Source organism: Heteronotia binoei, chromosome 2 (genome assembly GCF_032191835.1).
Source record: "Heteronotia binoei isolate CCM8104 ecotype False Entrance Well chromosome 2, APGP_CSIRO_Hbin_v1, whole genome shotgun sequence".
Classification (NCBI taxonomy): Eukaryota; Metazoa; Chordata; class Lepidosauria; order Squamata; family Gekkonidae; genus Heteronotia; species Heteronotia binoei.
In genome coordinates, this window is record NC_083224.1 from 78,214,351 (window position 1) to 78,238,787 (window position 24,437).

At 43.1% G+C, this 24,437-nt stretch overlaps 1 protein-coding gene across 3 annotated transcripts in view; it reads left to right on the plus strand.

Annotated features, from left to right (window-relative positions):
- The window catches only part of PIK3C2B (phosphatidylinositol-4-phosphate 3-kinase catalytic subunit type 2 beta), a 515,998-nt gene that overhangs the window by 86,269 nt on the left and 405,292 nt on the right, over nt 1-24,437 (plus strand). For all 3 annotated transcript variants that reach the window (XR_009555057.1, XM_060231371.1, XM_060231372.1), the window contains 3 exons: nt 8,898-9,065; nt 10,363-10,474; nt 14,056-14,198. Coding sequence is in view for 2 of the 3 variants with exons in the window: in XM_060231371.1 (XP_060087354.1) it covers nt 8,898-9,065; nt 10,363-10,474; nt 14,056-14,198 (423 nt within the window). In the remaining variant the exon portion in view is untranslated. The remainder of the gene's footprint in view (nt 1-8,897; nt 9,066-10,362; nt 10,475-14,055; nt 14,199-24,437) is intronic.

The following is a 24,437-nucleotide window of genomic DNA, read 5'->3' on the forward strand; positions in this document are numbered from 1 at the left end:
GTTTGAAGATGACACTAAATTGTTCAGGGTGGTGAGAACCAGAGAGGATTGTGAGGCACTCCAAAGGGATCTGTTGTGAGTGGGCATCAATGTGGCAGATGAGGTTCAATGTGGCCGTGCAAAGTAATGCACATTGGGGCCAAGAATCCCAGCTACAAATACAAGTTGATGGGGTGTGAACTGGCAGAGACTGACCAAGAGAGAGATCTTGGGGTCGTGGTAGATAACTCACTGAAAATGTCAAGACCGTGTGCGATTGCAATAAAAAAGGCCAATGCCATGCTGGGAATTATTAGGAAGGGAATGGAAAACAAATCAGCCAGTATCATAATGCCCCTGTATAAATCGATGGTGTGGTCTTATTTGGAATACTGTGTGCAATTCTGGTCACCACACCTCAAAAAGGATATTATAGCATTAGAAAAAGTGCAGAAAAGGGCAACTAGAATGATTAAAGGGTTGGAACACTTTCCCTATGAAGAAAGGTTAAAACGCTTGGGGCTCTTTAGCTTGGAGAAACGTCGACTGCGGAGTGCCATGATAGAGGTTTACAAGATAATGCACAGGATGGAGAAAGTAGAGAAAGAAGTACTTTTCTCCCTTTCTCACAATACAAGAACTCGTGGGCATTCGATGAAATTGCTGAGCAGTCAGGTTAAAACGGATAAAAGGAAGTACTTCTTCACCCAAAGGGTGATTAACATGTGGAATTCACTGCCACAGGAGGTTGTGGCGGCTACAAGCATAGACAGCTTCAAGAGGGGGTTAGATAAAAATATGGAGCAGAAGTCCATCAGTGGCTATTAGCCACAGTGTGTGTGTGTGTGTGTATTTGGCCACTGTGTGACACAGAATGTTGGACTGGATGGACCATTGGCCTGATCCAACATGGCTTCTTTTATGTTCTTATAACCCCATCTCTTTTGCCCCATCCCTTTTTTCTCAAGATACCCCCTTCTCTGATAACCTACCCCACATTTCTCCACTTTCTCCATTTGCCTTCCCAACAGCTGCCTTTTCAACAAACCTTGCCTCCTTCTATCTTTCTCTTCTGTCCCCAGCCCCACCCCCCCAAGGCTATGGAACTCACCCATAGCAAATTTCTAGTGCCCGTTGTATTTCTCGCTACAATGGGTCTTATTACTAATAAATACATATAACCTAAAGGAGTTGTTTTTACATGTGTTTGTTTCAGCACATTTTTAGCCTCCCTTTCTCTGAAAACAGACTCAAGGTGGGTTAGTGATAAAAACAGTATGCAGTTAAACATTTATAAAAATTAACAAACCTATATATTTAAATGTTGTGGGGTCAAAAGCCCTCCTGAATAATTCTGCATTGCATTAGCAGAATCTTGGCAAAGTGGACACCTGCCATACACCTTTGATAAAACAGGAGCAGCCACTGAAAAACAAAAGAAAACACTACTGCTAGCTGTGACCATCCCAACTACCTTACAGAATGGAATAACTAGTAGGTGTTGGTCTGAGGAGCAGAACTATCATATGTATTGGAGACAGCTATGCAGATACTTCAGCAGAAAAATTCACTACTGTTCTATACAACAAGTCAGTAGTGTTTGGAAAATAAAAATATCTGTAAACGCAAAAGGAAACTTTGCTATGGCATCTCAGCCATGGCTGCCTTATTCATGTCAACTGCAGATATGCAGTCTGGGCTGCTTTAATACTGAGACATAAGAACATAAGAGAAGCCATGTTAGATCAGGCCAATGGCCCATCCAGTCTAACACTCTGTGTCACACAGTGGCAAAAATTTTATATATATATATATATACACACACACACACTGTGGCTAATAGCCACTAATGGACCTCTGCTCCATATTTTTATCTAAACCCCTCTTGAAGGTGGCTATGCTTGTGGCCGCCACCACCTCCTGTGGCAGTGAATTCCACATGTTAATCACCCTTTGGGTGAAGAAGTACTTCCTTTTATCCATTTTAAGCTGTCTGTTCAGCAATTTCATCGAATGCCCATGAGTTCTTGTATTGTGAGAAAGGGAGAAAAGTACTTCTTTCTCTACTTTCTCCATCCCATGCATTATCTTGTAAACCTCTATCATGTCACCCCGCAGTCGACGTTTCTCCAAGCTAAAGAGTCCCAAGCGTTTCAACCTGTCTGCATGGGGAAAGTGTTCCAGCCCTTTAATCATTCTAGTTGCCCTTTTCTGGACTTTCTCCAATGCTATAATATCCTTTTTGAGGAGTGGCGACCAGACAATTTGCTTTGTAGTTGTGGCTGCTGATGCAAATACAGAGGCATCCCCAATGGTAATGAAGCACCCACAGAAATTTTTCCTGTATTTTCCTTGCCTTTGGTCTCCTTGACAGGAGGGCCTTTCCCCCCAGGATTTTTAAAAAACAAAACAAAATCAGAAATTGCTAGATCTTGTATAGTTATAACAATATACTAATTCTCAACTTTAATTTTATTTAAAAGTATGATAAGGGACCATATGGAAACTATTTGTGTTCCCCCTTACAGTTCTGCAAAGAAAGCAGCACTAAAAAAAAAAAAGTTGTAAACCAGTACCTTGTTGCAATCAATTGGTACAGTGTTATTACCCTATACGGATCTAGCTATTTCCATTAAAAAACAAGCAAACCTATGATGGAGAGCTGGAGTTGAGGTAAGGAAAATGGTGCCAGTGTGGCCAGGACATACAAAATGTTCTTTGTGTTCACACATATCCAAAGGCTCTTTGTAAACTCTTCTAAAAACATCATACCAGACTGCAGCAAAGCAGTAGAAGGATTTTGAGAGACAAGTGGTGGAAAATAGCCAAACAACATAACAGTATTTTAATTAGTCACTCCAGTCTCACCCACCCCCCAGATTGTTTTTCCAAGCTGAAATGGTCCAATAAGATGCTGTTCGTCCCATGCATTTGCAGCCCTGCAAAGGGCCTTGGATCTGGAAAATGGCATGGGGTGGGGTAAAGCAGGAGCTTCATGGAGTACAGCACCACGGTCCTGATTCACATCAAATTCTGCAGTACTTGGAGAGTAAGTTATTTGTGGCTGCCAGAAAACAAGTTAAGTTGAAGGAATTCTGACTTGACTTGTATATCTTGAAGTTGAGCCTGATTTGCTATGTAAACTGTCACTTGGTTCGAATAGCTTTTATGGCTCCACAAAGTATGCCTTCCATGTCTGGACAGGCAGAAGTCTGAATCTGAGAACTTGACACAATAACTTCCGATGGTTATTGGATTCCAAAGCATGAGTGAGGGCTAGTTCTCCTCTCTTAGCCCTGCGCTTGCTGTTGTGTTCTGTGTAGCTGCTGAAGAGAGGGGGAAGGGAACCTGATCCAAAAATAGCCCTGCTGTCCTCTCTGGAGCTTCAATGACACTTGGCATTTTTACTAGGCCAACAGAAAGAGGGATGGGAATGGGATAATTTTAGAAGTTGTCAGAGGAGTCAACGTCAAGAGAGACACAGCAAAGCAACATGGAGATTGTGGCCTAAACTTCTTTTGGTGTGAGTGTTTTTTGTTCTGCGAGTCAAGATGGATCATACTTCAGACTGGGACAGCCTGAATGCATCCACCATGTAGCTGCTTCCACAGGTCCTTTGCTTATCTGTGAAAAGGGCATTCAGTCATGAGAGATTTGAAAACGCACCTTGGGCAATCTCTCCGTGGGTATGAGACTCTCTCGAACTGGCACATTCTTCAGCTCTGTTACTGCTACAGGATTGGCAGAGAGGCCAGCTGGTGGCACTTCCTGTTAAGGAGGAGGTTTAAGGAAAGGGACAACCCCTTGTTCAAGGTTAGTGTTCTGCCTCCCTCTCTCACATCCAGATGGGAACACCCTGGATGGAAATTTTGGAAATGCGGCAGTTTTGCAAATGGAGTCTTACTGGCTGGGTTTGTTTGAATTGGGACTCAATGAACTTTAGCTCTAATGCTAAGGGTTGCCAACTCTGGCTTGGGAAATTCCTGGAGGTTTGGGGTGGTGCTGTGAGAATGTGGGGAAAAGAGAAAACTCAGTGGATCTATGATGTTATTCTGTGACTTAAATTTCTTAAAGACAGCATGATATACACAGAGTCTGCCCTCTGAACTTGCTTTTTTCTCCAAGAGAATGGATCTCTGTAATCTGGAAATAAAGTGAAATTTCAAGAAAACTCCAGGTTCCACCTGGAGGCTGGCAACCCTACCAAAGTCTGAGTTTGATGCTACAGTTCACCTGTGGATCATGTGAAGTTTTTTTTAAAAAAATGCTGAGTATGTGTGGAATATCATTTTCCTTGCCACTGTGTAACTATGCTCACTACTGAGTTACTCGGTTAGGTATCTGAGGAAAAGTTTCAGTTGGGGTGGGGAAGGTGTAACTTCTAAAACAGCTTTGATATGTCTCATTTTACAAATTCAAAGCCAGTGAATTTTACTAGCCAGATTTTGAACTGGAACCACTCTAGCTTTAGTCCTTTCTTCTGCCATGGAGTGAATAGAATGATCTTGACCAAGTCAGTATCTTTCAGTAAAGGAAGACAGTAGCATTTTATTTCAGGGACTGCATAATGAAGCAGCTGCTCAGCTGTTTTATTTGGCATGTGTTCTACTCCCTTACAGACAGTGCCCTAATTAGAAACTCTTAAGGACCCATAATAATTGCAAAATGTGTAGGAAGAGAAATTTGTACCATAACATAGTCTGTAGTTCTGGAAAAATGTGATCCCCAGTTTTGTTTCTACAGGCTGGCACTGGTGCTTCCCTGATTGCTTCCTTCTGAGTAATAGTCCTTCTGAGTAATTTTTCTCTTCTGTATCTCGGTGCCTGAGAAAGGGAAGTCCCTCTTGTGTTCTTTTTCCCGCAGCATGTGGAGGACAAACCCACTTCTTTTCCCTGTCCAAGAGGGATTTGAGCCAAATGCTTGTGTGTCACTGCTGTGGGATTTCTGCCCCCCCTTCCATTGCCATGCAGCAGGAGTTCAGATGAGATGCTGAAAGTCAGAGCAGTGATAGTTTTTCAGCATGACCTATTTTGCTTTGGCTGTTGCTACTTTCTGAACCTTTTTCCAGAAATCTATTTGCTTTAACTATAGTATGTCTTATAGAATAACAGTATGATAGTAGTGGGGGGGACAGTTTCCTGCACTGTTAGTTTGCTCTTTTTTCTTCTGCTGCTGTTTTGTAATGATGGGAATGAAACTCATAAATGTACAATATAGGATGAGAGCAATTGCTGAGGAGGACTGGGCTGGAACGGAAGGTGAGAGAGAGAGAGAGAGAGAGAGAGAGAGAGAAGGATTTCTGATAGAATAGCTCCTAGGCAGTTAATTATCATTACTGTACTCACAGTTACAGTGGGGAATCTGGACCACATCACCATCAATTTCCTCTTATTTCTTGCTATATTACCGTCACTTTTTTTTGCACTCATTATTATTGGGCTTGAAGGTTTTTGAGAGCTTCTAGAGACAGAATACCAGGAGGGACCTGGGGTAGGTGAGGAACATAGAGTTTGCAGAAACATACTACTCACATTGGAAATGACAACATCTGCTTGGCATGCAGGAGGTCCCAGGCATCTCCAGTTAAAGGATCTGGGAGTAGGTAAAGTGCAAGACCTCTGCCTGAGACTATAGAGCAGACATGTCAAACATAAGGCACGGGGGCCAAGACTGTCCCATCCAGGGCTCTTATCTGTCTGATGAGCAACTGGGGGGGGGGAACAGTATGAATATGGACTGGAAGGGCCTATATTAGGGTATTATACCCCACTGCTGAGGTCCCTCCCTTCCCCAAACACAGGCCCTCCCTAGGGTCTTCCCACAGATCTCCAGTGATTGTCCATCTGGAATTGGTAACTGTAATGGGCAAGGAGAGCTGGTTTGACCACAAGATCTGCACAGCCAGGCCCTTTGGGGCTTGCCTGCTTACCTTGGCTAAGGTGCTGGACCAGACTGTGCTGCCTGCCGCCACCTCCTCATCCAGCCAGAGCACATTGAGCTTCTACCTCTGCAGTCTGGGCTGCTGGAAAGATGGCTGGCTGTTCATGTGTGACAGGCAGAATCTCTTTGGCCCCACCTCCCTGAGCTGAGCTGACCTGCTGGCAACTCAGAGAAGGTGCCCATGGGCACAGGCACCTGTAGAAAGCTGCTGGTTGACTCACCAAATGTGCTCACTTACACATGGGGTGGGGATTACATAAGAGGTGATGCCGAAATGCAAGCATGCTCCCCAGGCACCCTGCATGCAAGTGCTGCCTTATGTAACAGTCTGAATTGAAGTGAGGGATGCAGGGGTAAGGTTCAGTGCTGGCTTTACACATGGCAGAGGCAAGCACTGGATATGTGTCTGTGTGCTTGCACATGGGGAGCAGTGTTTTAGGTGGCTGGATGATGCTGTGGGGCTGGCAGGAAATAAAATCTGCAAAAGGCAGTTAAAGTGGAGCTGACATTTTTAGAGAGTGGCAGTCCTTGAAGATTGTTCATGGTGATGAGGAGCATCACAGTTCCCCTTGCAGTTCAAGCTTGCGGGATTTTGACAGAGCGAGGTATGGGATTGTGTGGCTGCCTTACCCCCCTCTCCAAAGCCTATTGACCATAGCAGTTTCATTATGGCAGGGTTTCTTGGGTTCCCCTGGTAGATGCCACTTGGCCACTTGTCTTTGCTGCACCTGCACAACGGAATTTAGCATTTAATGCTTCAACTAATCAAAAGCTTCTGAAACGTATTAGTCTTTAAGGAACGTAGCCTCCCCATGGTGCAGAGTGGTAAAGCAGCAGTACTGTGGTCTGAACTCTCTGCTCGTGACCTGAGTTCGATTCCGGCGGAAGCTGGATTCAGGTAGCCGGTCCATGGTTGACTCAGCCTTCCATCTTTCCGAGGTCGGTAAAATGAGTACCCAGTGTAAAAGCTGGGGAAAGTGTAAAAAGCTGGGGAAGGCAATGGCCCCGTAAAAAAGTCTGCCGTGAAAACGTTGTGAAAGCAACATCACCCCGAGTCAGAAACGACTGGTGCTTGCACAGGGGACCTTTCCTTTTCTTAAAGAATGTAAGCTTTCATGTGCTCTTAAGCACACTTCATCAGACGAGGAATCCAGCACAGTGAACAAAGCCATACATAGCTAAGCAGAGCTATACATAGCTGGTAGGCAGTGGCCCAAAATGCAACATGGTACAGATTTAAGAACCAATGACAGTGAAGTAAAATTATCTGGTTTAGAATGTAAAATGGTACAATGACAGAATAGTAAAATTAACAAATTGAGCAAACCTTTGCACGAGTAGCACGAGCATGCGAAAGCAACAAAACAGCAGTATGCAGATAAAATTAACAAATTGAGCAAACCTTTGCATGAGTAGCACGAGCATGCGAAAGCAACAAAACAGCAGTATGCAGTAAAATTAACAAATTGAGCAAACCTTTGATCTGAGTAGCATGAGCATGCGAAAGCAACAAAACAGTAGTATGTCAAAATGTGAGATTGTCAGTGACAATGGGAGATGGGTTCAATATATGTAATGGGATAAGCAACCAAAGTCCCTGTTTGAGCGTGTCAATACAGCTAAAAGAGAAATGCATTGGATAGTGATGTTCTTGTCCACCTAATTTACTTTTTAACATGTAAACATAATTCTAGTTTGCCTTAGGAAAAAGGAATACAATAAAATATAGTGAAAATGGGTAAAGCATATGTAATGAGATACACAGTCAATATCCCTATTTTGAGTATGTCAATACAAATAATTATTCTGATACACAATTCTAAAAGAGAAACACATTGGAATACTGTGGATGTATAGCTATACTCACTGAGAGTGGGTTTAGCATCTGTAATGAGATAAAAAACCAATATCCCTGTTCAGTACTGGGGAGGTGTTTGTTCCAAGTTTCATAATTTGTAATTCAGAAATTTCTCTCTCCATTCTGTTCTTGAAGTTCCTTTGCAGTAAAACAGCTAAAAAGTAGGAATCACATGAAGCTGCCTTATCAGATCATTGATCCATCAAAGTTAGTACTGTCTACTCAGACTGGCTGTGGCTCTCTAAGGTCTCAGGCAGGGCTCTCTATGACCGATTTCACACTCAGCTTACCCCACAGTCACGTTCCTCTTCTCTGCGCAGCGTCTGTCAGATTTCCCACTATCTGCGTCGGAGTTACAGGCAGTGTCGTGGCTTTCACACAGCGAACAGAAACTGGTTTTTAGCAGTTTCCATTCGCTGCGCGAAAGCTGCAACACTTCCTGTAACTCCAATGCAGATAGTGGGAAATTCGACAGACGCTGCGCAGAGAAGAGGAACGTGACTGTGGGGTAAGCTGAGTGTGAAATTGGTCATAGAGAGCCCTGCCTGAGACCCTAGAGAGCCACTGCCAGTCTGAGTAGACAGAAGAAGAAGAAGAATTGCAGATTTATATCCCACCCTTCTCCCTGAATCAGAGACTCAGAGCGGCTTACAATCTCCTATGTCTTCTCCCCTCACAACAGACACCCTGTGAGGTGGGTGGGGCTGGAGAGGGCTCTCACAGCAGCTGCCCTTTCAAGGACAACCTCTGCCAGAGCTATGGCTGACCCAAGGCCATTCCAGCAGGTGCAAGTGGAGGAGTGGGGAATCAAACCTGGTTCTCCCAGATAAGAGTCCGCACACTTAACCACTACACCAAACTGGCTTTGATGGATCAATGATCTGATAAGGCAGCTTCATGTGATTCCTAAAGGGAAGCAAGAGCCAAAGTGGTTCGCTATATAAAGTATTGCATTTAGACCTGGAAAACTTTACCTTGGGCATGGTTTTCCAACCCCAAGAAAATGAAAATCATAGTGATTTGCCTCATTGGATTTTTATGAATGGTGAATAGGATAACTGCTGTGTAGAAGGCTTTGACTCGTAGAGGGAACTAACTAATTTGCTGTAACTTCTTTCAGGATCTGCTTTCCAATTCAAGTGAACCGTCTGCCACGGGAGTCTCTTTTGACAGCCACTCTCTATGCTGTTCCAATCCCACCTCCTGGGAGCTCTTCAGAGACAAATAAGCAGCGCCGGAATCCAGAGGCCTTGGGCTGGGTTACCACACCTCTTTTCAACTTTAGGCAGTATGTAAACTTGCTTTTGTGGCTTCTTTGAAGGAATATAGGGAGCTCCACAGAGAATAAACAGCGTTACCTATCCAGGATGTCTATATGGGATCAGTAACTTGGGCAGGTGTTCTAATTTGTTGGCTATTACTTGCTTTACAGCAAGGACATTGTACTGGATTGCTTCCACACTACTCTTAGTCTGGAATTTCCATGATGTGCTAGCTAGTTTTAATGGGACATTTTGACAATGCTATTATATTCAAAAAAATCTACACAGCCAATCAAATCTCCAGTAGTCAATCAGAAACTATGCTGGGCGAGAGCCCTCCCTGGCCCCACCTACTTTCTAAAAACACTTAGCAGGCACCAGAAAAGATGTCAGAGGGTGTCATGGCACCCACAGGCCCTACATTGGGGCCCCCTGACTAAGTGTTGTATAGAACTCCTGTTTCAGATCCACACAGCTGATTTGATAGTGAAAAGGGCATGACTGAGCAGCACAGAAGTATCCTGTTGGGGAACAAGCCTTAATCATAGTCCCTTTCAGAAAAGTGAGCTGGGATAGGCTTTGAGTGGCCATGTGAGTGGGATGAAAGCAAGACTTGAACTCCAGTTTGTAGAATGAGAGCTTTGTGGGATTAATGTAATGCAATGATTTTGAATTTTGTTCCGTGCTTGGTTTTATGAATTATGAATTAAGTTTCCATAGCTTTGGCTAGCAATTCTGTATTACCTCTCTGTCAGTGAGGACTAAGACCTTATGATGTTTGTTTTAAAACTTTGTTTGGCATACCCCCAGTAACAGCTACTGCCCCTTCTTCCTAGTTCTGATATTGTTTATGTGTTTTTATTGAATTATTTTATAACTTCAAATATTTGTAATAGGTCAGATGTTTTAATGTTATTATGTGTGCCACTTTGGGGGACCACAACCAGGTAGAAAAGGAGCATAAAAACATTTTAAATAAAGAAATAAAATTGCTCTTTCCCAACTGTGGCTTTGTTGCAGAGGAGCTCAGTGGGATAACAGAAAAGAATCCCAGTAGTTTATGCTGATGACTGAGGTTCTCTAGGCCAGGGGTGGCCAATGGTAGCTCTCCAGATGTTTTTTTGCCTACAACTCCCATCAGCCCCAGCCATCATGGCCAATGGTTAGGGCTGATGGGAGTAGTAGGCAAAAAAACCCCACTGGAGAGCTACCATTGGCCACCCCTGCTCTAGGCTATTGCTTTAAATCACTGGCTATTATTCCTAGCTAGCTATGGACCCTGTATCAGCCCTAATGTCTCCTTCCACTTTTTTGTGTGTGCAGGGTTCTGACCTGTGGGCGAAAACTCCTGGGTTTGTGGCCAGCAACTCAAGTCCCCTCCAGTGCCAGATCAAGTGCTCCCAACTTCAACCAACCTGACAGTGTTATTCTGCAGGTGAGTTCATTGCTCGGGTTCTATTCCCTGTGAGCCTGCAGGAAGCATGAAAACACATTGGGATGGCTAGATGGTGTGCAAATAGTTACTCACTTATTATCCTAACTACATTTGGGCTCTTATTTGTTTGTCCCTGGAAACTGGGGCTGTGGCACTGGTCTATGAGAATTCCAGTTTTTATATGCACTGTGTGTGGTCAGGGTCATGTTGATTAGGATTCTATCCAGCCAATATAAAACCAATCTAGATTTGCACAAGCAATAGTATCTGTACATAATGGTTTGAACAGTGGAATAGCACCTTTGCATACCAGCAATACTAACAGGGATCACATGTTCACTTTTGGAGTTCAGTAGCACCTTAGAGATGAACAAGATCTTCAGGATGTAAGCTTTTGAGTCAGAGCTATCTGATGAAGGGAGTTTTGACTCTCAAAAGCTTATACCCTGAAGATCTTGCTGGTCTCTGAGGTGCTACTGGACTCAAATCCTGAACTTCCTTGTGGTTTCCTATCCAAGTACTAACAAGGGTTGACCCTGCTTAGCTTCCAAGATCTTTTGAGATCAGGCTAACCTGGACTATCCAGAGCATGTTAAAAAGTAGGTGGAACTAATCTGTTGAACTCTTGGATTGGAAGAGGTTTTGTCAGGATTCTAAAGTAGTGGTTTGTACCTGGATTTCCATTTTTATGTTGTTCTCTGCTGTATGAAAAGAAAAAGTGAGCAACAAGGTCAGACAGAAGAACCCTGATATAATTATCTGGTCTGTCGCAGTCTCCTGCTGTTAATATAAACAGCTGTGTCTTTCTAGGCACTGGCACTCCAAAACGTCCTGATTACTGCTCTGGGGTTATACAGTAGAAGCGCCTGTTATTCCCCTCCCCCCCCGGCCCCCCCCACACACACTTGCCGGCTACAGCTCAAAATTAATGAGCTACATTTTGTTAAACTGTTCCTTCCTATGTGTACATATTTGTAAAAATCTAATTTTCAACTCCCATGTGTTCTTTTATTGTTATTACAAATGCTGTGTAGGTATATATGAATACATCTAAAGAAAAAATATAAGGTAAATTAAATCTGCCTCTTTCTTATTCCAGTAGTTTTTTCTCTCTTTCTCATTCCCTCCTGCTATACACCAGTCATGTTTCAGCTGCAGAACTAGAAGCTCAGGGTGTGGACAGGAGGAATGGTAGAAGCTGATGCTGCTTAAGTGGATACTTTGTGAGAAAGAATGAGCAATCTAGCTGGGCTAGATTTGGGAAACTTTCCCCCTGGGTCCTATCATGTGCATCAACCTCTGCTGACATGGAGCAGGGAGGAGAATTATTTCTAAGAGATCAACCCAGCCCAAACTGCAATTAGTTCCTGTCATTCTTTCCTAATTCTGGTGGAGTTCTCTGACCTGCATATAGAGTACTGATTTCTTTGGCATGCAACCAGATGATTGAATTTTCTTCCAAAGCCACTTACAAATCCATCAAGCTTTTAATTTTAAAAAAAAGAAGCTGTGGCTGGTGATTCCCTAAGCTTTGCTGTTGCAGTGAGCTGTATTTGTACGAATGAGGTCTGCTGCTAATGAACTTTTGCATCCCATCCTACCTTGGTTTTTTTCCTGTTTGAAAATGGGGTGTGGTTGTGAAGTTCAGGAAGCTTGACCTTATTTCCCCCATGTTTTCCTCTTGGAAGATTCAAAGGAAATGTCCTTTTAATCCACTTGCAATTGCTGTCCCTTATGTAGTACACACTAAGTACAGATTCTCTTGAGGCTTGATGTCACTCTTGATGGCTGTGGACCTGCAGCACTGATTGATCTCTCTGCATACTCCTGAATGCTCTAATGTCCAGGTTATTCCTGCTCCTCCATACAGATATCAGCTTAGCTTTAGAGGCCCTTTTCCCCCACTGGTGTAAAAACATGCAATCTAATGCCTGAACTATTTATCTAGGACTTTAGGAGTAACTGTGTTGCTTGGAGACCATCTATGCCCTTGGAACCTGTCAAGGCCAAACTAGATGTGATAGGGAGATCCATGTGTATGTATTCTCATAGCCTACTGTTTAGGTGCAATGCTCAAGGTGGCGATGGCTTAAAGGGAACATCTAAGGGGATATGGTATTATCTGTCACTGCTGTAGCATAGCAGCTTATATACAATGATCCTGAAGCTCAGGAGGATCCCTCCTTAGTGCATGGTATCTAAGGGTTTCCAATTGCAGTTACACTAACGCAAGAAGCTGCCTTATATTGAATTTGACCATTGGTCCATCACAGTCAGTATTGTCCACTCAAAACTGTCAGCAACTCTCCAGGATTTCAGGCTGAGATCCTTCACATCACCTGTTACTTGATTCCTTTAAAACTGGAGATGCAGAGAATAGAACCTGAGGCACTCTGCATGCCAAGCAGATGCTCTACAGTGAAAAAGGAGACTTTGCACATGCTCCAAAAACAGACCCACCCTTCTGCTACTTAATATATGAATGAATGAGAGCAGAGATAAATATATATGGATTCTCCCCCACCTCCACCCCTGGGTCATGTTTAATTGTCCCAAGTGTCTCAAAGCATTTGAAACATGCTTGTTGGAAATGGGGCAAGAGGATTAGTAGTACATTTATGTCCTGTCCACGGGAATGTTGAATGGAGACGCTTGGCAGCTAGTTTGGAGAAAGCTATGTCCCTGATTGGAGGCTGATTCACACTTTCCTTTTGAGGCTGTCATAATGTAGGTTTATGGGGCAAATGAGGATGAGTACTGAGTCAGCAGCCAGAAGGGTAACCTGCTTGTTCCACTCCAGATTGTGGCTTGGCACAACACTCAGCCCTCTTTTGGAAGTTTTCTGATGGTGTAGCGAGTCACAGTCTAAGCAAATGGAATGTTGAAATAGCCTGACCGCAGTTTTGGCACAGACCCAATGCTTATCACTTCCGAAGTAACACAAATGTGACTAGGCTCACTGGGGATATGACTTGGCCCTAAACCCCCTTGGTCATTTTTGTCAACCCTTTGTCTTCCTGATTGCTCTCCCTCTTTGGCACTTCTAGTCAGAGAATGGCCTGTGAGAATGGATGTTAACTTGATTTTGTAACAACTTTATTTTTGTAATCTTTTTATTTTCCCAAACACTTCTGAATCTTTTTCCTTGAAACCGCATCATTAGCACTCTGAACACCTGCTAAGCCTGGCACAGAAGAAACTTTGGGAGGGGGGATGTGTGTGTTTGTAAAAGCCATGAAAATCCAAATGATTTAGAAAATAGAACTTAAGTATGAGATTGTTTGAATCTATGGTTTTATTGGAAACCACTTTGAAGGTTGGTCAGGTAAGTGGTATATGATTATTTCAAATAAAATATATAGGCATCTGTTTCTTTGATGTCTGAATTGGCCCACAGTCACATCAATAATAGGACATTCAAATATAAGTGGGAGAGAACAAGACCTGCTTTCAGATTAGTTTCATAAAAGGATGTGAGAGAAGGCATTCTCAGTATTCATATGCCCTTTCAGGTGCCTGTAAGACTGTGTGTATGTATGTGTATGTATTTAAATTCACTCTTCTTTGCCTTTCTCTTACAGATTGATTTTCCCAGCTCAGCGTTTGAAGTCAAGTTTACTAGTCCACCTGCAGCAGACTTCAGTCCAAAGTACAACTTCCACAGCCTCCTTGAGGAAGACCAGCGGAAGTTGAAGGAGGTGATGCAGAAGGAATCACTGTATTGGTAAGAGGCTGGGGTGTGCACAGGTACCGAGGGGAGGAGACTTCTGGCCTGTGGGACACTTTTGGATAGTACTGAATGGAGCATCACAAAGAGAGGAGAAAAGAGGATCTCAGGGAGGGGGCTGTGATTCAGTGGTAGAGCATCTGCTTGGCATGATACTCTTCCACTGTTTCTTGGCATGATTCTCTATCACTGGGCATGATGCTCTACCACTACCCAGGTTTCACCCTCAGCATCTCCAGTTGAAAGGACCATATAGTAGGTGATGTGAAAGACCTCTGCCAATGGCCCATCCAGTACAACACACTTTCATACAGTGACAAAAAAAATAAAAATAAAAAACACAACAGATGCCATCAGGAGGTCCACCAGTCGATTTCAGTTCATTTTGTTTGTTCCAAAAGGCCAATGTGTCTTATTGCTGAGATGGCTTTTCGTCAAAATGGCCAAGCAAATAAACTCAGATTATGTTCACATGTTATGTACTTTCCTTAACACAGTCTCTCTTGAGGGGCTGTAGGACAGTGGTAGGGTATAAACTCTGCATGCAGAAAATCTATCTGTTACATTGCCCGTTAAAGAAGGATCTTAGCAGATGTTGTGAAAGACCTTTTTCATCCTGAGAACCTGGAGATCCACTGTCAGTTTGAATATATTGTGCTTAACTGGCAGTGCATGCAAATATATGGCGGCATTTGCGTTGTGAGATGAAGAATCCTGGAGGCTGATTCTTATCTGGAGAACACATAGTGTATAACAAAAGCACTCTGAAGCTTGCAGAAGATTGTTGGCTTTTCAAGGGGCATTAATTAAGTTGTCATGGGCCCCTTTCTGGAGTGCAACTGAATGTATCAACTGTATTCCTTGGCAAACGTGGCTTTAAGTGGAGAATAAACTTCCTTCCATGAAGGTGACTATCTAAACATTGTTTAATAACATAAGAGAAGCCATGTTGGATCAGGCCAATGGCCCATACATTCCAACACTCTGTGTCACACAGTGTCCCCCCCCCAAAAAAAAACCCCACCAGGCGCCATCAGGAGGTCCATCAGTGGGGACAGGACACTGGAAGCCCTCCCACTGTGCCCCCCCCCCCAAACACCAGAATACAGAGCATCCCTGCCCCAGACAGAGAGTTCCAACAATAAAGGTAAAGAGAGACCCCTGTGCAAGCACCAGTTGTTTTCGGCTCTGGGGTGACATAGCATCACAACGTTTTCATGGCAAACTTTTTGGTTTGCCATTGCCTTCTCAGGTTCCAACAATTTGTTGTTGTTGTTCAGTCACACAGCAGTCTGACTCTTTGCGACCCCATGGACAAAGTCACGCCAGGCTCTCCTGTCTTCCACCATCCTCCAAAGTCTGCTCAAATTCGTGTTTGTTACATCAGTAACGCTGTCCAGCCAACTCATCTTTTGCCGTCCCCTTCTTCTTTTGCCTTCTATCTTTCCCAGCATCAGGATCTTCTCCAGTGAGTGCTCCCTTCTCATTTGGTGGCCGAGGTATTTGAGCTTCAGCTTCAGCATCTGACTTTCCAGAGAACAGTCTGGGTTGATTTCCCTTAGGACTGACTGATTGGATCTTCTTGCAGTCTAAGGAACTCTCAAGAGTCTTCTCCAGCACGACATCTCAAAAGCATCTATCTGCTCGGCCTTCCTTATGGTCCAGCTCTCATCGCCATACATTACTACTGGGAATACCATCGCTTTGACTATACAGACTTTTGTTGGCAGGGTGATGTCTCTACTTTTTATTATACTGCCCAGGTTCACCATAGGTGTCCTCCCTAGGAGCAAATGTCTTTTAATTTCATGGCTACAGTCACCATCTGCAGTGATCTTGGATCCCAGAAATGTGAAGTCTGTCACTACTTCCGTGTCCTCCCCTTCTGTTTGTCTTGGTGTGATGGGGCCGGATGCCATGATCTTAGTTTTTTTGATGTTGAGTTTCAAGCCTACTTTTGTGCTCTCCTCTTTCACCCTCAACAAGAGGTTCTTTAGGTCCTCCTTACTTTCTGCCATTAGAGTGGTGTTATCATATGCATATCTGAGGTTGTTGATGTTTTTCCCAGCAATCTTAATTCTGGTTTCTGCTTCATCCAGGCCAGCATTCTGCATGATGTACTCTGCATATTAATTAAATAAGCAGGGTGACAATATACATCCTTGTTGAACTCCTTTTCCTATTCTTAACCAATCATTTGTTCCATATCCTCTTCTGACCGTTGCTTCTTGACCCTTATACAGGTTTCTCAGGAGACATGTGAGGTGGTCTGGTACTCCCATCTCTTGAAAGATGTGCCACAGTTTGTTGTGATCCACACATTCAAAGGCTTTAGTATAGTCAATGAAATAGAAATAGACATTTTTCTGATACTCCCATGCTTTCTCCATAATCCAGCGAATGTTGGCAATTTGATCTCTAGTTCCTCTACCTCTCCAAAACCCAGCTTGAACTTCTGTTAGTTTCCGATCTACATACTGTTGAAGCCTAGCTTGTAGGATCTTTAACATTACCTTGCTGGCATGTAAAATGAGTGCAATGGTGCGATAGTTTAAACATTCCTTGGCATGTTCAATTCTTTCTTTGGGATTGGAATATAAACTGACCTTTTCCAATCCTGTGGCCACTGTTGCGTTTTCCAAATTTGTTGACATAATGTGTGCATCACTTCAACAGCATCATCTTATAGGACTTTGAATAGCTCAACTGGGATACCATCATCTCCACTTGCTTTGTTGTTAGTAATGCTTTCTAAGGCCCATTTGACTTCACACTCCAGAATGTTTGGCTCAAGGTCAGCGATTTCATTGTCATGGTTGTCAAGGATATTGAGATCCTTCTTGTATATTTCTTCTGTGTATTCTTATCACCTCTTCCTGATCTCTTCTGCTGCTGTTAGGTCCCTACCGCTTTTGTCCTTTATCATAGCCATCTTTACACGAAACGTACCCTTAATTTCTCCAATTTTCTTGAAAAGATCTCTTGTCCTTCCCATTCTATTATTTTCCTCTATTGCTTCTTTATTTATTTAGATGGTCCTTCTTTATTTTCCTCTGTTGCTCTATTGCTTCAACAATACACTGTGGCTAACATCCACTGATGGACCTCTGCTCCATAAGTTTATCCAATCCCCTCTTGAAGCTGGTTATGCTTGCATCTGCCATCATCCTATGGCAGTGAATTCCATGTGTTAATCACCCTTTGGGTGAAGAAGTACAATACAGTAAAAATTTATTGCATAAAACCATTGGCTATTGCAATTTCAGTTTCAGCAACATACAGGTTAAAAGCAATCAAGGACTCTAAGATGAATACACTGAATTATTCAAAATCTTATTTACATACAGCAACCCTGTGATTCCATAGTCAGGCTCTAATAGTCCGGTTAACAACATCATTTTACTGTCTGCTGGAAATTACCTTTGCCCTGATTTTATTAGCAGCCAGAGCAAAAAGTGCTACCTTATAAGAAATTGTAGGGTCAATGTCTGATAATAGAAATATTAGCTTATCCATATCAGAAGCCATATACTATTGATTTGTTATTTCAGTCAGAAACTTGCATCTAGGTTCTGAATACAGTGGGCAAACCATAACATTATAGAAGAGGTCTTTCACAGAAGTTTTGTAAATACAGATATACTGTTCCTGAGGTGTTTTAGAGTATCGCCCCAGAAGGTATTCTGTTGGCATGGTCTGAAACCACAGAGCTGTAAATGCTGATCTAAGTTTATACACAGTAATATTTGCCAGATATGCAGCTCCTAGATGGTCCTTCTTTATATTTTTATACCATGAGGCAGAACTTGTTTGAACAATTAACAAATAGTCTTATTATGGTGCCCCTGTTAAACACTCATTGATGCAAATCTTTATTATTTCCTAAAGCTCGCAATAGATCATCTGGAATTGTATAGTGAGAAGTGATGTAGTTAACGAAATCAGAGCAGATTTTATCCTTACTTAATACTAGGTAACTAAGTTTGCCAAGTGATTCTGTTTGTGCTAATTGATATTTCTTCTGAGATTTCAATACAGCTAGATGTATGCGTGCCCTGATTGATGGAAGGCTGAGTTCTGTCCTTAATAGGGCAGATGACACTCCTTTTGGAAGAGCCAAAATATGCTTTAGAAAGGAGTTCTGTATGACCTCCAGACTTGATATTGTTTGATCTTTCCACCCCCAAAGTTCAGCACCATATAATATATGTGAAATCACTTTGCTAACAAACAGTTTGAGGGCTGGATCTATAAGAAAACCTCCTTTGTTGTAACAGAAGCTCATAATAACTCCAATAAGTTGGGTGAACAGTATTTCCTTTTATCCGTTCTAATCTGACTGCTCTGAAATTCCATTGGATGTCCATGAGAAAGGGAGAAAAGTGCTTCTTTCTCTACCTTCTCTATCCCATACATAATCTTGTAAATGTCTATCATGTCATCCCTCAGTTGATGTTTCTCCAAGCTAAAGAGCCCCAAGCATTTTAACCTTTCGTCACAGGGAAAGTGTTCCAACCCTTTAATCTTCTAGTTGCCCTTTTCTGCACTTTTCCCAATGCTATAATATCCTTTTTGAGGTGCGGTAACCAGAATTGTACACAGTATTCCAAATGAGGCCTCACAATCAATTTATACAGGGACTACAAGAAGATCAAATCAGTCAGTCCTAAGGGAAATCAACCCAGACTGTTCCCTGGAAAGTCAGATGCTGAAGCTCAAATACTTTGGCCACCGAACGAGAAGGGAACACTCACTGGAGAAGATCCTGATTCTAGGAAAGACAGAAGGCAAAAGAAGGGGACGGCAAAAGATGAGATAGCTGGACTGATGTAACAAACACGAATTTGAGCAGACTTCAGAGGATGGTGGAAGACAGGAGAGCCTGACATGACTTTGTCCATGGGGTCGCAAAGAGACTCGACTGTGCGACTGAACAACAAATTATGATACTGGCTGATTTGTTTTCAATTCCCTTCCTAATTCCCAGCATAGCGTTGACCTTTTTTTTTATTGCAGTCTCGACATTTTCAGTGAGTTATCTACCATGACCCCAAGATTTCTCTCTTGGTCAGTCTCCACCAGTTCACACCCCCATCAACTTGTATTTAGAGTTAGGATTTTTTGCCCCAATGTGCATTACTTTGTACTTGACCACGTTGAACCTCATTTGCCATGTTGATGCCCACTTGCAATATCAACCAGTTCCTTCAGATACTCATAATATCAACCAGTTTCTTCAGTCTCTCCCTATTATACTTTTATTCATACTCAAAGCATCTGGCTAGTCTTTCTAAACCTTGTGGCATCTTGGCACATAATAACTGGCAAGATCCATGATAGTTACACATATGCCTGTCAAACTTGTTCAAGAGCATGTTGCATATAAGAGGAAGAGAATGATCTTGCTCCTCTCCAGACTGCATTTTGGAAAGGAATTATCCATTAAATTGAAAGCCAAGAACTTGCTACTCTCTTGCTAACAGATGTGGACTACTGGCTTTCTATCAGTTCTGCTCCATATCTCCCTTTCCTTTTATGTTTGCATGTGGGGCATTGCAGAAATAGTCTGATATGGTGTTTAGAGTGTTGGACTAAGAACAGGGAGACCTAGGTTCAAATCACCACACAGCCATGAAATGCACCTTGGTGACTTTGGGCCAGTTAGTCTCTTGTAGCCAGTGGCGAACTGGGTCTAAAAATATTGGTTGCAAGGAGACAAAGGGGGCTCACCTACAACTATAAGGCTATAATTTAATATTTATAAGAAAGAAATAAAATTTTCAAAAAATACATAAGTGGAAAAAAGGTAGAATTAAAACTTTTGCAAAATAAATGTATATATATTTATTAGTAATTACAGTGTACATATAGTGTACATTTTACTGGCAGTATGCAGTAGATATTAAATGTAAGTACAGATTGCATTTTTTCCCGGGGAGCTGATCTCTGCCAGCTGGAGATCAGTTGTAAAAGAGAGAGATCCCCAGGCCCCACTTGGAGGCTGACAACTCTAACTTTTAGTTGCATTATAGTAATAATATTGGAACTTCTATTATATTTTCAAGCTACTAAAAGGACATTAACATTTTTAACATATTGTCTAATGTTTAAGGGGGCCCACTTGCCATCAGGCAAGCTGACACCCTGGCCACTCCGCCACTGCTTGTAGCCCAAACTGCATTTAGGACTATTGCGGGGATAAAACATAGAAGAGAGCCATTTAAATCACATGGAACTCCTGGGGGGAAGGACAAGATAAAATTTGAGAGCAAAGCATAAGCTAAATAAGGGGTGGTGCCCTGCTCTGAGGAATTTGCAATTTAAAGGTTGAAGGAGAGGTGAAGGTATTATAGTGAGAGGGATCCCTACCAGGGTGGGCCCATCTGTCTTAGCCCATTCCTTAAATGCTGTTGCTCTTTTGCTAGGCTCATTATACTCCCTCCCTGTTCTTGTGGAATGTCTGGCATCTTGTCTAGACATCTCACCTCCTTCCTTGCCTCTCTGGCTTTCCTCACTTTCTGAGATGAGAACTTCAAGTGCACTCTGCTACAACTGTTCTAAAAGTGTTTCCAGGCATGGGACTTTCATCCAGACCTCTTGTTCAGAATTTTCTTCTGTGTTGGCAACATGCTTATTGGTTACTGGCTGGCATTCTGGACACAGTATCAACCAGTTTCTATGATCGCTTTCCTTCAGAAATGGTTTTCTATCAACTGAGAAGGTTGCTTGTGATCTATTGGCAAATAACAGTGGAGAAGATTTTAAAACTATAAGCAGCAAACATTTCCAGGTTTGATTATTTTTTTACCTTGTTTTTGTCAAACATCATAAAAGTGTTGAAAAGAAACAAAATTGTGATTCGAGAAACTACAATGGATTAGGACAGATTTTAGTTCCTTGCTATATAACATTGTCTCTGCAGATGCATTTTTGGGACTCTAGCTGTTAATCTTCCAATTGGGACAGTCTGTCTTGCATTACAGGAGAGCAGAACTACCCTCCCCACCTCAAAAAATCCCCTTGTGATAATAAACACTCATGTAACTGTGTTTAAGGTGTTCACATGCCCCCTGCAGTAAGGATACAGTGTGTCATTCTCACTGGGATAACACCATCTCTTCTATAAGTGCTAGAAACACACCTACAAATTGGTGGATTATCAACAGTGGTTGGTATTCTCTTATTTCTCAGGTGGAGCTTATTGCTGACTTTCTGCTCTGGAAGGCTTCATGCAGGGCTTTTTTTGGTAGAAAAAGCCCAGCAGGAATTCATTTGCATATTAGGCCACACCCCCTGACATCAAGCCAGCCAGAACTGTGTTCCTGCTAAAAAAAAAGCCCTGTATTTATGAACATTATGTTTGGTTGAGTACATAAACAAAGTTTGTCTTTCAGAAAGAGAAGTGCTGGGGGCGGGGCTCATACCTGACTCTTATAGCACATGCTTTGGTTCCCCTGCTGCTTAAGGCAGGGGGAATGGAGGGGTTCATGGTTACTGGAGTGTGTGGAAGGGCATTTATAGATGCTGAGAGGTTTACTGTTATCTCACGTATTACAGGGTCTAGGTGAAAATCAAAAGGGGCTCAGGGTATATGGATAAGATGCTCAGATCCATTGGAGTACCAAAGCACCTTCAGTGAACGGGGCCTTCCAGGACCGTGCGTGAAGAGGAGAAACTGGAGCTGCATTGTGAAGAGTCTCTCTATAATTATGTGTTTCGTGATGCGACAAAGATTGAGAGCAAGCCCATGAAACTTGAAGCATACGAGTCTCACCTGTCCAGATAGCATTATTCAGTGCTTCCAGAAACAGACTGACTAGGATACAGGCTGTGTACAGATTGAGGTAGAGTGCCAGCCAAGAGCTAAGGAACCAGTTGGTGACACTGGGAAAGCCTCTATTCTCCTGATAAGTGTTTCCTGCCCCCTATCTGCAAAATGGAAATTAAAGTGACAACTGATTACAGACTTGGGCCGCGGTCACACTCACCATTAAATCCATCCCTAACCCGTCGCTATTATACCCTGCAGCTTTTTTACAACGAATTTCCTGATCAGGCATCTCTCCATCCTTCAGTTCTAAGCAGCATTGGTCCTGTCGCTGGTTGATCAGAGGTCTCAACCGGACCTCATTTTTTGAGATGGCATTCCACACTTGCGCAAGCGCAGTACGTGGGATATTGTGTTTGGCTTTTTTTTAAAAGGTGCCAGAAAAGGTGGGCAATCTGCCCCCCCTCCATTTAAACACTCAGAAAGGAAGGGGAAGCCCAGGAGCTCTCTTTGCTGTCTCTCCGCCTGGCGGGGAGACAGCAAAGGTGGGTGATCTTCCTCTCCCCTCCATTTAAACACCCCGATGTGGTGTTTAAACAGGGGGGAGCATGGCAACTCTCTTTGCTGTCTCTCCACCTGGCGGGGAGACAGCAAAATGGATGATCTTCCCCCCCCCATTTAAACACCCCGCCGTGGTGTTTAAATGTGGGGGGGGGGAGCACGGCAACTCTCTTTGCTGTCTCTCCGCCTGGTGGGGAGACAGCAAAGGTGGGTGATCTGCCTCCCCCCCCCCCATTTAGGAAAGGTCCCCTGTGCAAGCACCAGTCGTTTTCAACTCTGGGGTGATGCTGCTTTCACAAAGTTTTCATGGCAGACCTTTTACGGGGTGGTTTGCCATTGCCTTCCCCAGTCATCTATACTTCCCCCCCAGCAAGCTGGGTACATATTTTACCGACCTCGGAAGGTTGGAAGGCTGAGTCAACAATTGCTGGCGCAATGATATCATTTGGAGTGGGCTCTCGCAGGGAAGCGGATGTGCGCTTGCGATGAGTCGGCTACAATGGAGGGTTCAAACATAGAAAGTACACGCGGGAGTCGTCGGAAGCATTCTTATTCCGGATTTAATGTACTATCAAAAAAGTCTGTGTCTCAGTCATGGCAGTTCGGGACACGAATGAGCCAACGACCATTGCCAGATGCTGATGTTTGGGCAACCGCCTAAAATCCGACATGCATCTGGCTTTCATCCATGCCCATCTCTTCAGTTTATGTGTGTCTGACCTCGGCCTTGGTGTATGATACATGCTGTGCAACAATATTGGCAGTAATAACATCATCAGCCTTCACCTAATAAAGCCCTGACCCTTGTGTTGCTTCTTGCGTTTGTTCAAAAAGGGCTGTCAGGGTTGAAGAGTATAGTAAAGTATAGCAAAACTGCTTGGCTTTCTTAAGGATAGATGTTAGTTATCTGCTTCTTTGGTGCCTGGGATGTAGAACCTGTTGGGAGTTCTGTTACTTGCGTAGTAGCAGAGCCTTCTGGGCATCGCTGGATATAATTCTAGAGAAGAGGACTTGAGTTGTATACAGCTGGTCTTAAATTGAAAGCTGCCTTTGGCATGTTTCATGGATGACAAGTGGTGTGGCTTCATCGCTGGTATTATTATGAGGAAATCTTGTGTGTCTTGTGTTGGTTCTTAGAGGCAGGATCTCTACCTCCAGTTGGAAAATCCAGGAAATACATGATTGGACAGCCAGTGTGGTGTAATAGTTAAAATGCTAGACTAGGATGTGAGAGACCCAGGTCCATATCCCCATTCTGCCATGGAAGCTCGCTGGGTGAACTTGGGCCAGTCACACACTCTTGGCCTAACCAACCTCACAGGGCTGCTGTGAGGATAAAATGGAGGAGAGGAGAATGTTTTGGGAGAAAGTCAGGCTACAAATATAGTAAATAAATAAAACAACATTCAACAACAGGTGGATCAAGTCAGAACTGCTGAAAATTCCAGTTTAATGCCAGAACTGTCATTAAAGACTACCTTAATATATTCAAACACTGTTAATATTTTCAGTATCTCTGCAAGCACAAGATAATAGAAGAGAACCTTAATGTGATTATTCCCGCCACGTATGCAACTGCAGATTGCCTGTGCTCTTGGAAAGAAGGCTTTTAAGCCAAGTGGCTATGCTTGTCAGTTTGTACTCTGGGGTTGTGTATGATGCATCTAAAGTAGGTGTCCTTTGCCCTTTCACACACACCCCTTCCCTTCATCCTTAGGAGCTCTTTGGCTTTCTACAAGAAAAATGCTCAGGACTAAAAAGTGATGGGTGGGCACTTCCTGGCATTGTAGGAGGCAGTGCCAGAGCCTTTCCTGCCTGCTGTGGGTCATTGCTAGGGTGGGAGGTTCCCACGGCGAGTAGCACTTTCATTTTCCATCAGCTTTGTTCTGGGTCTGAGTGAATGGATT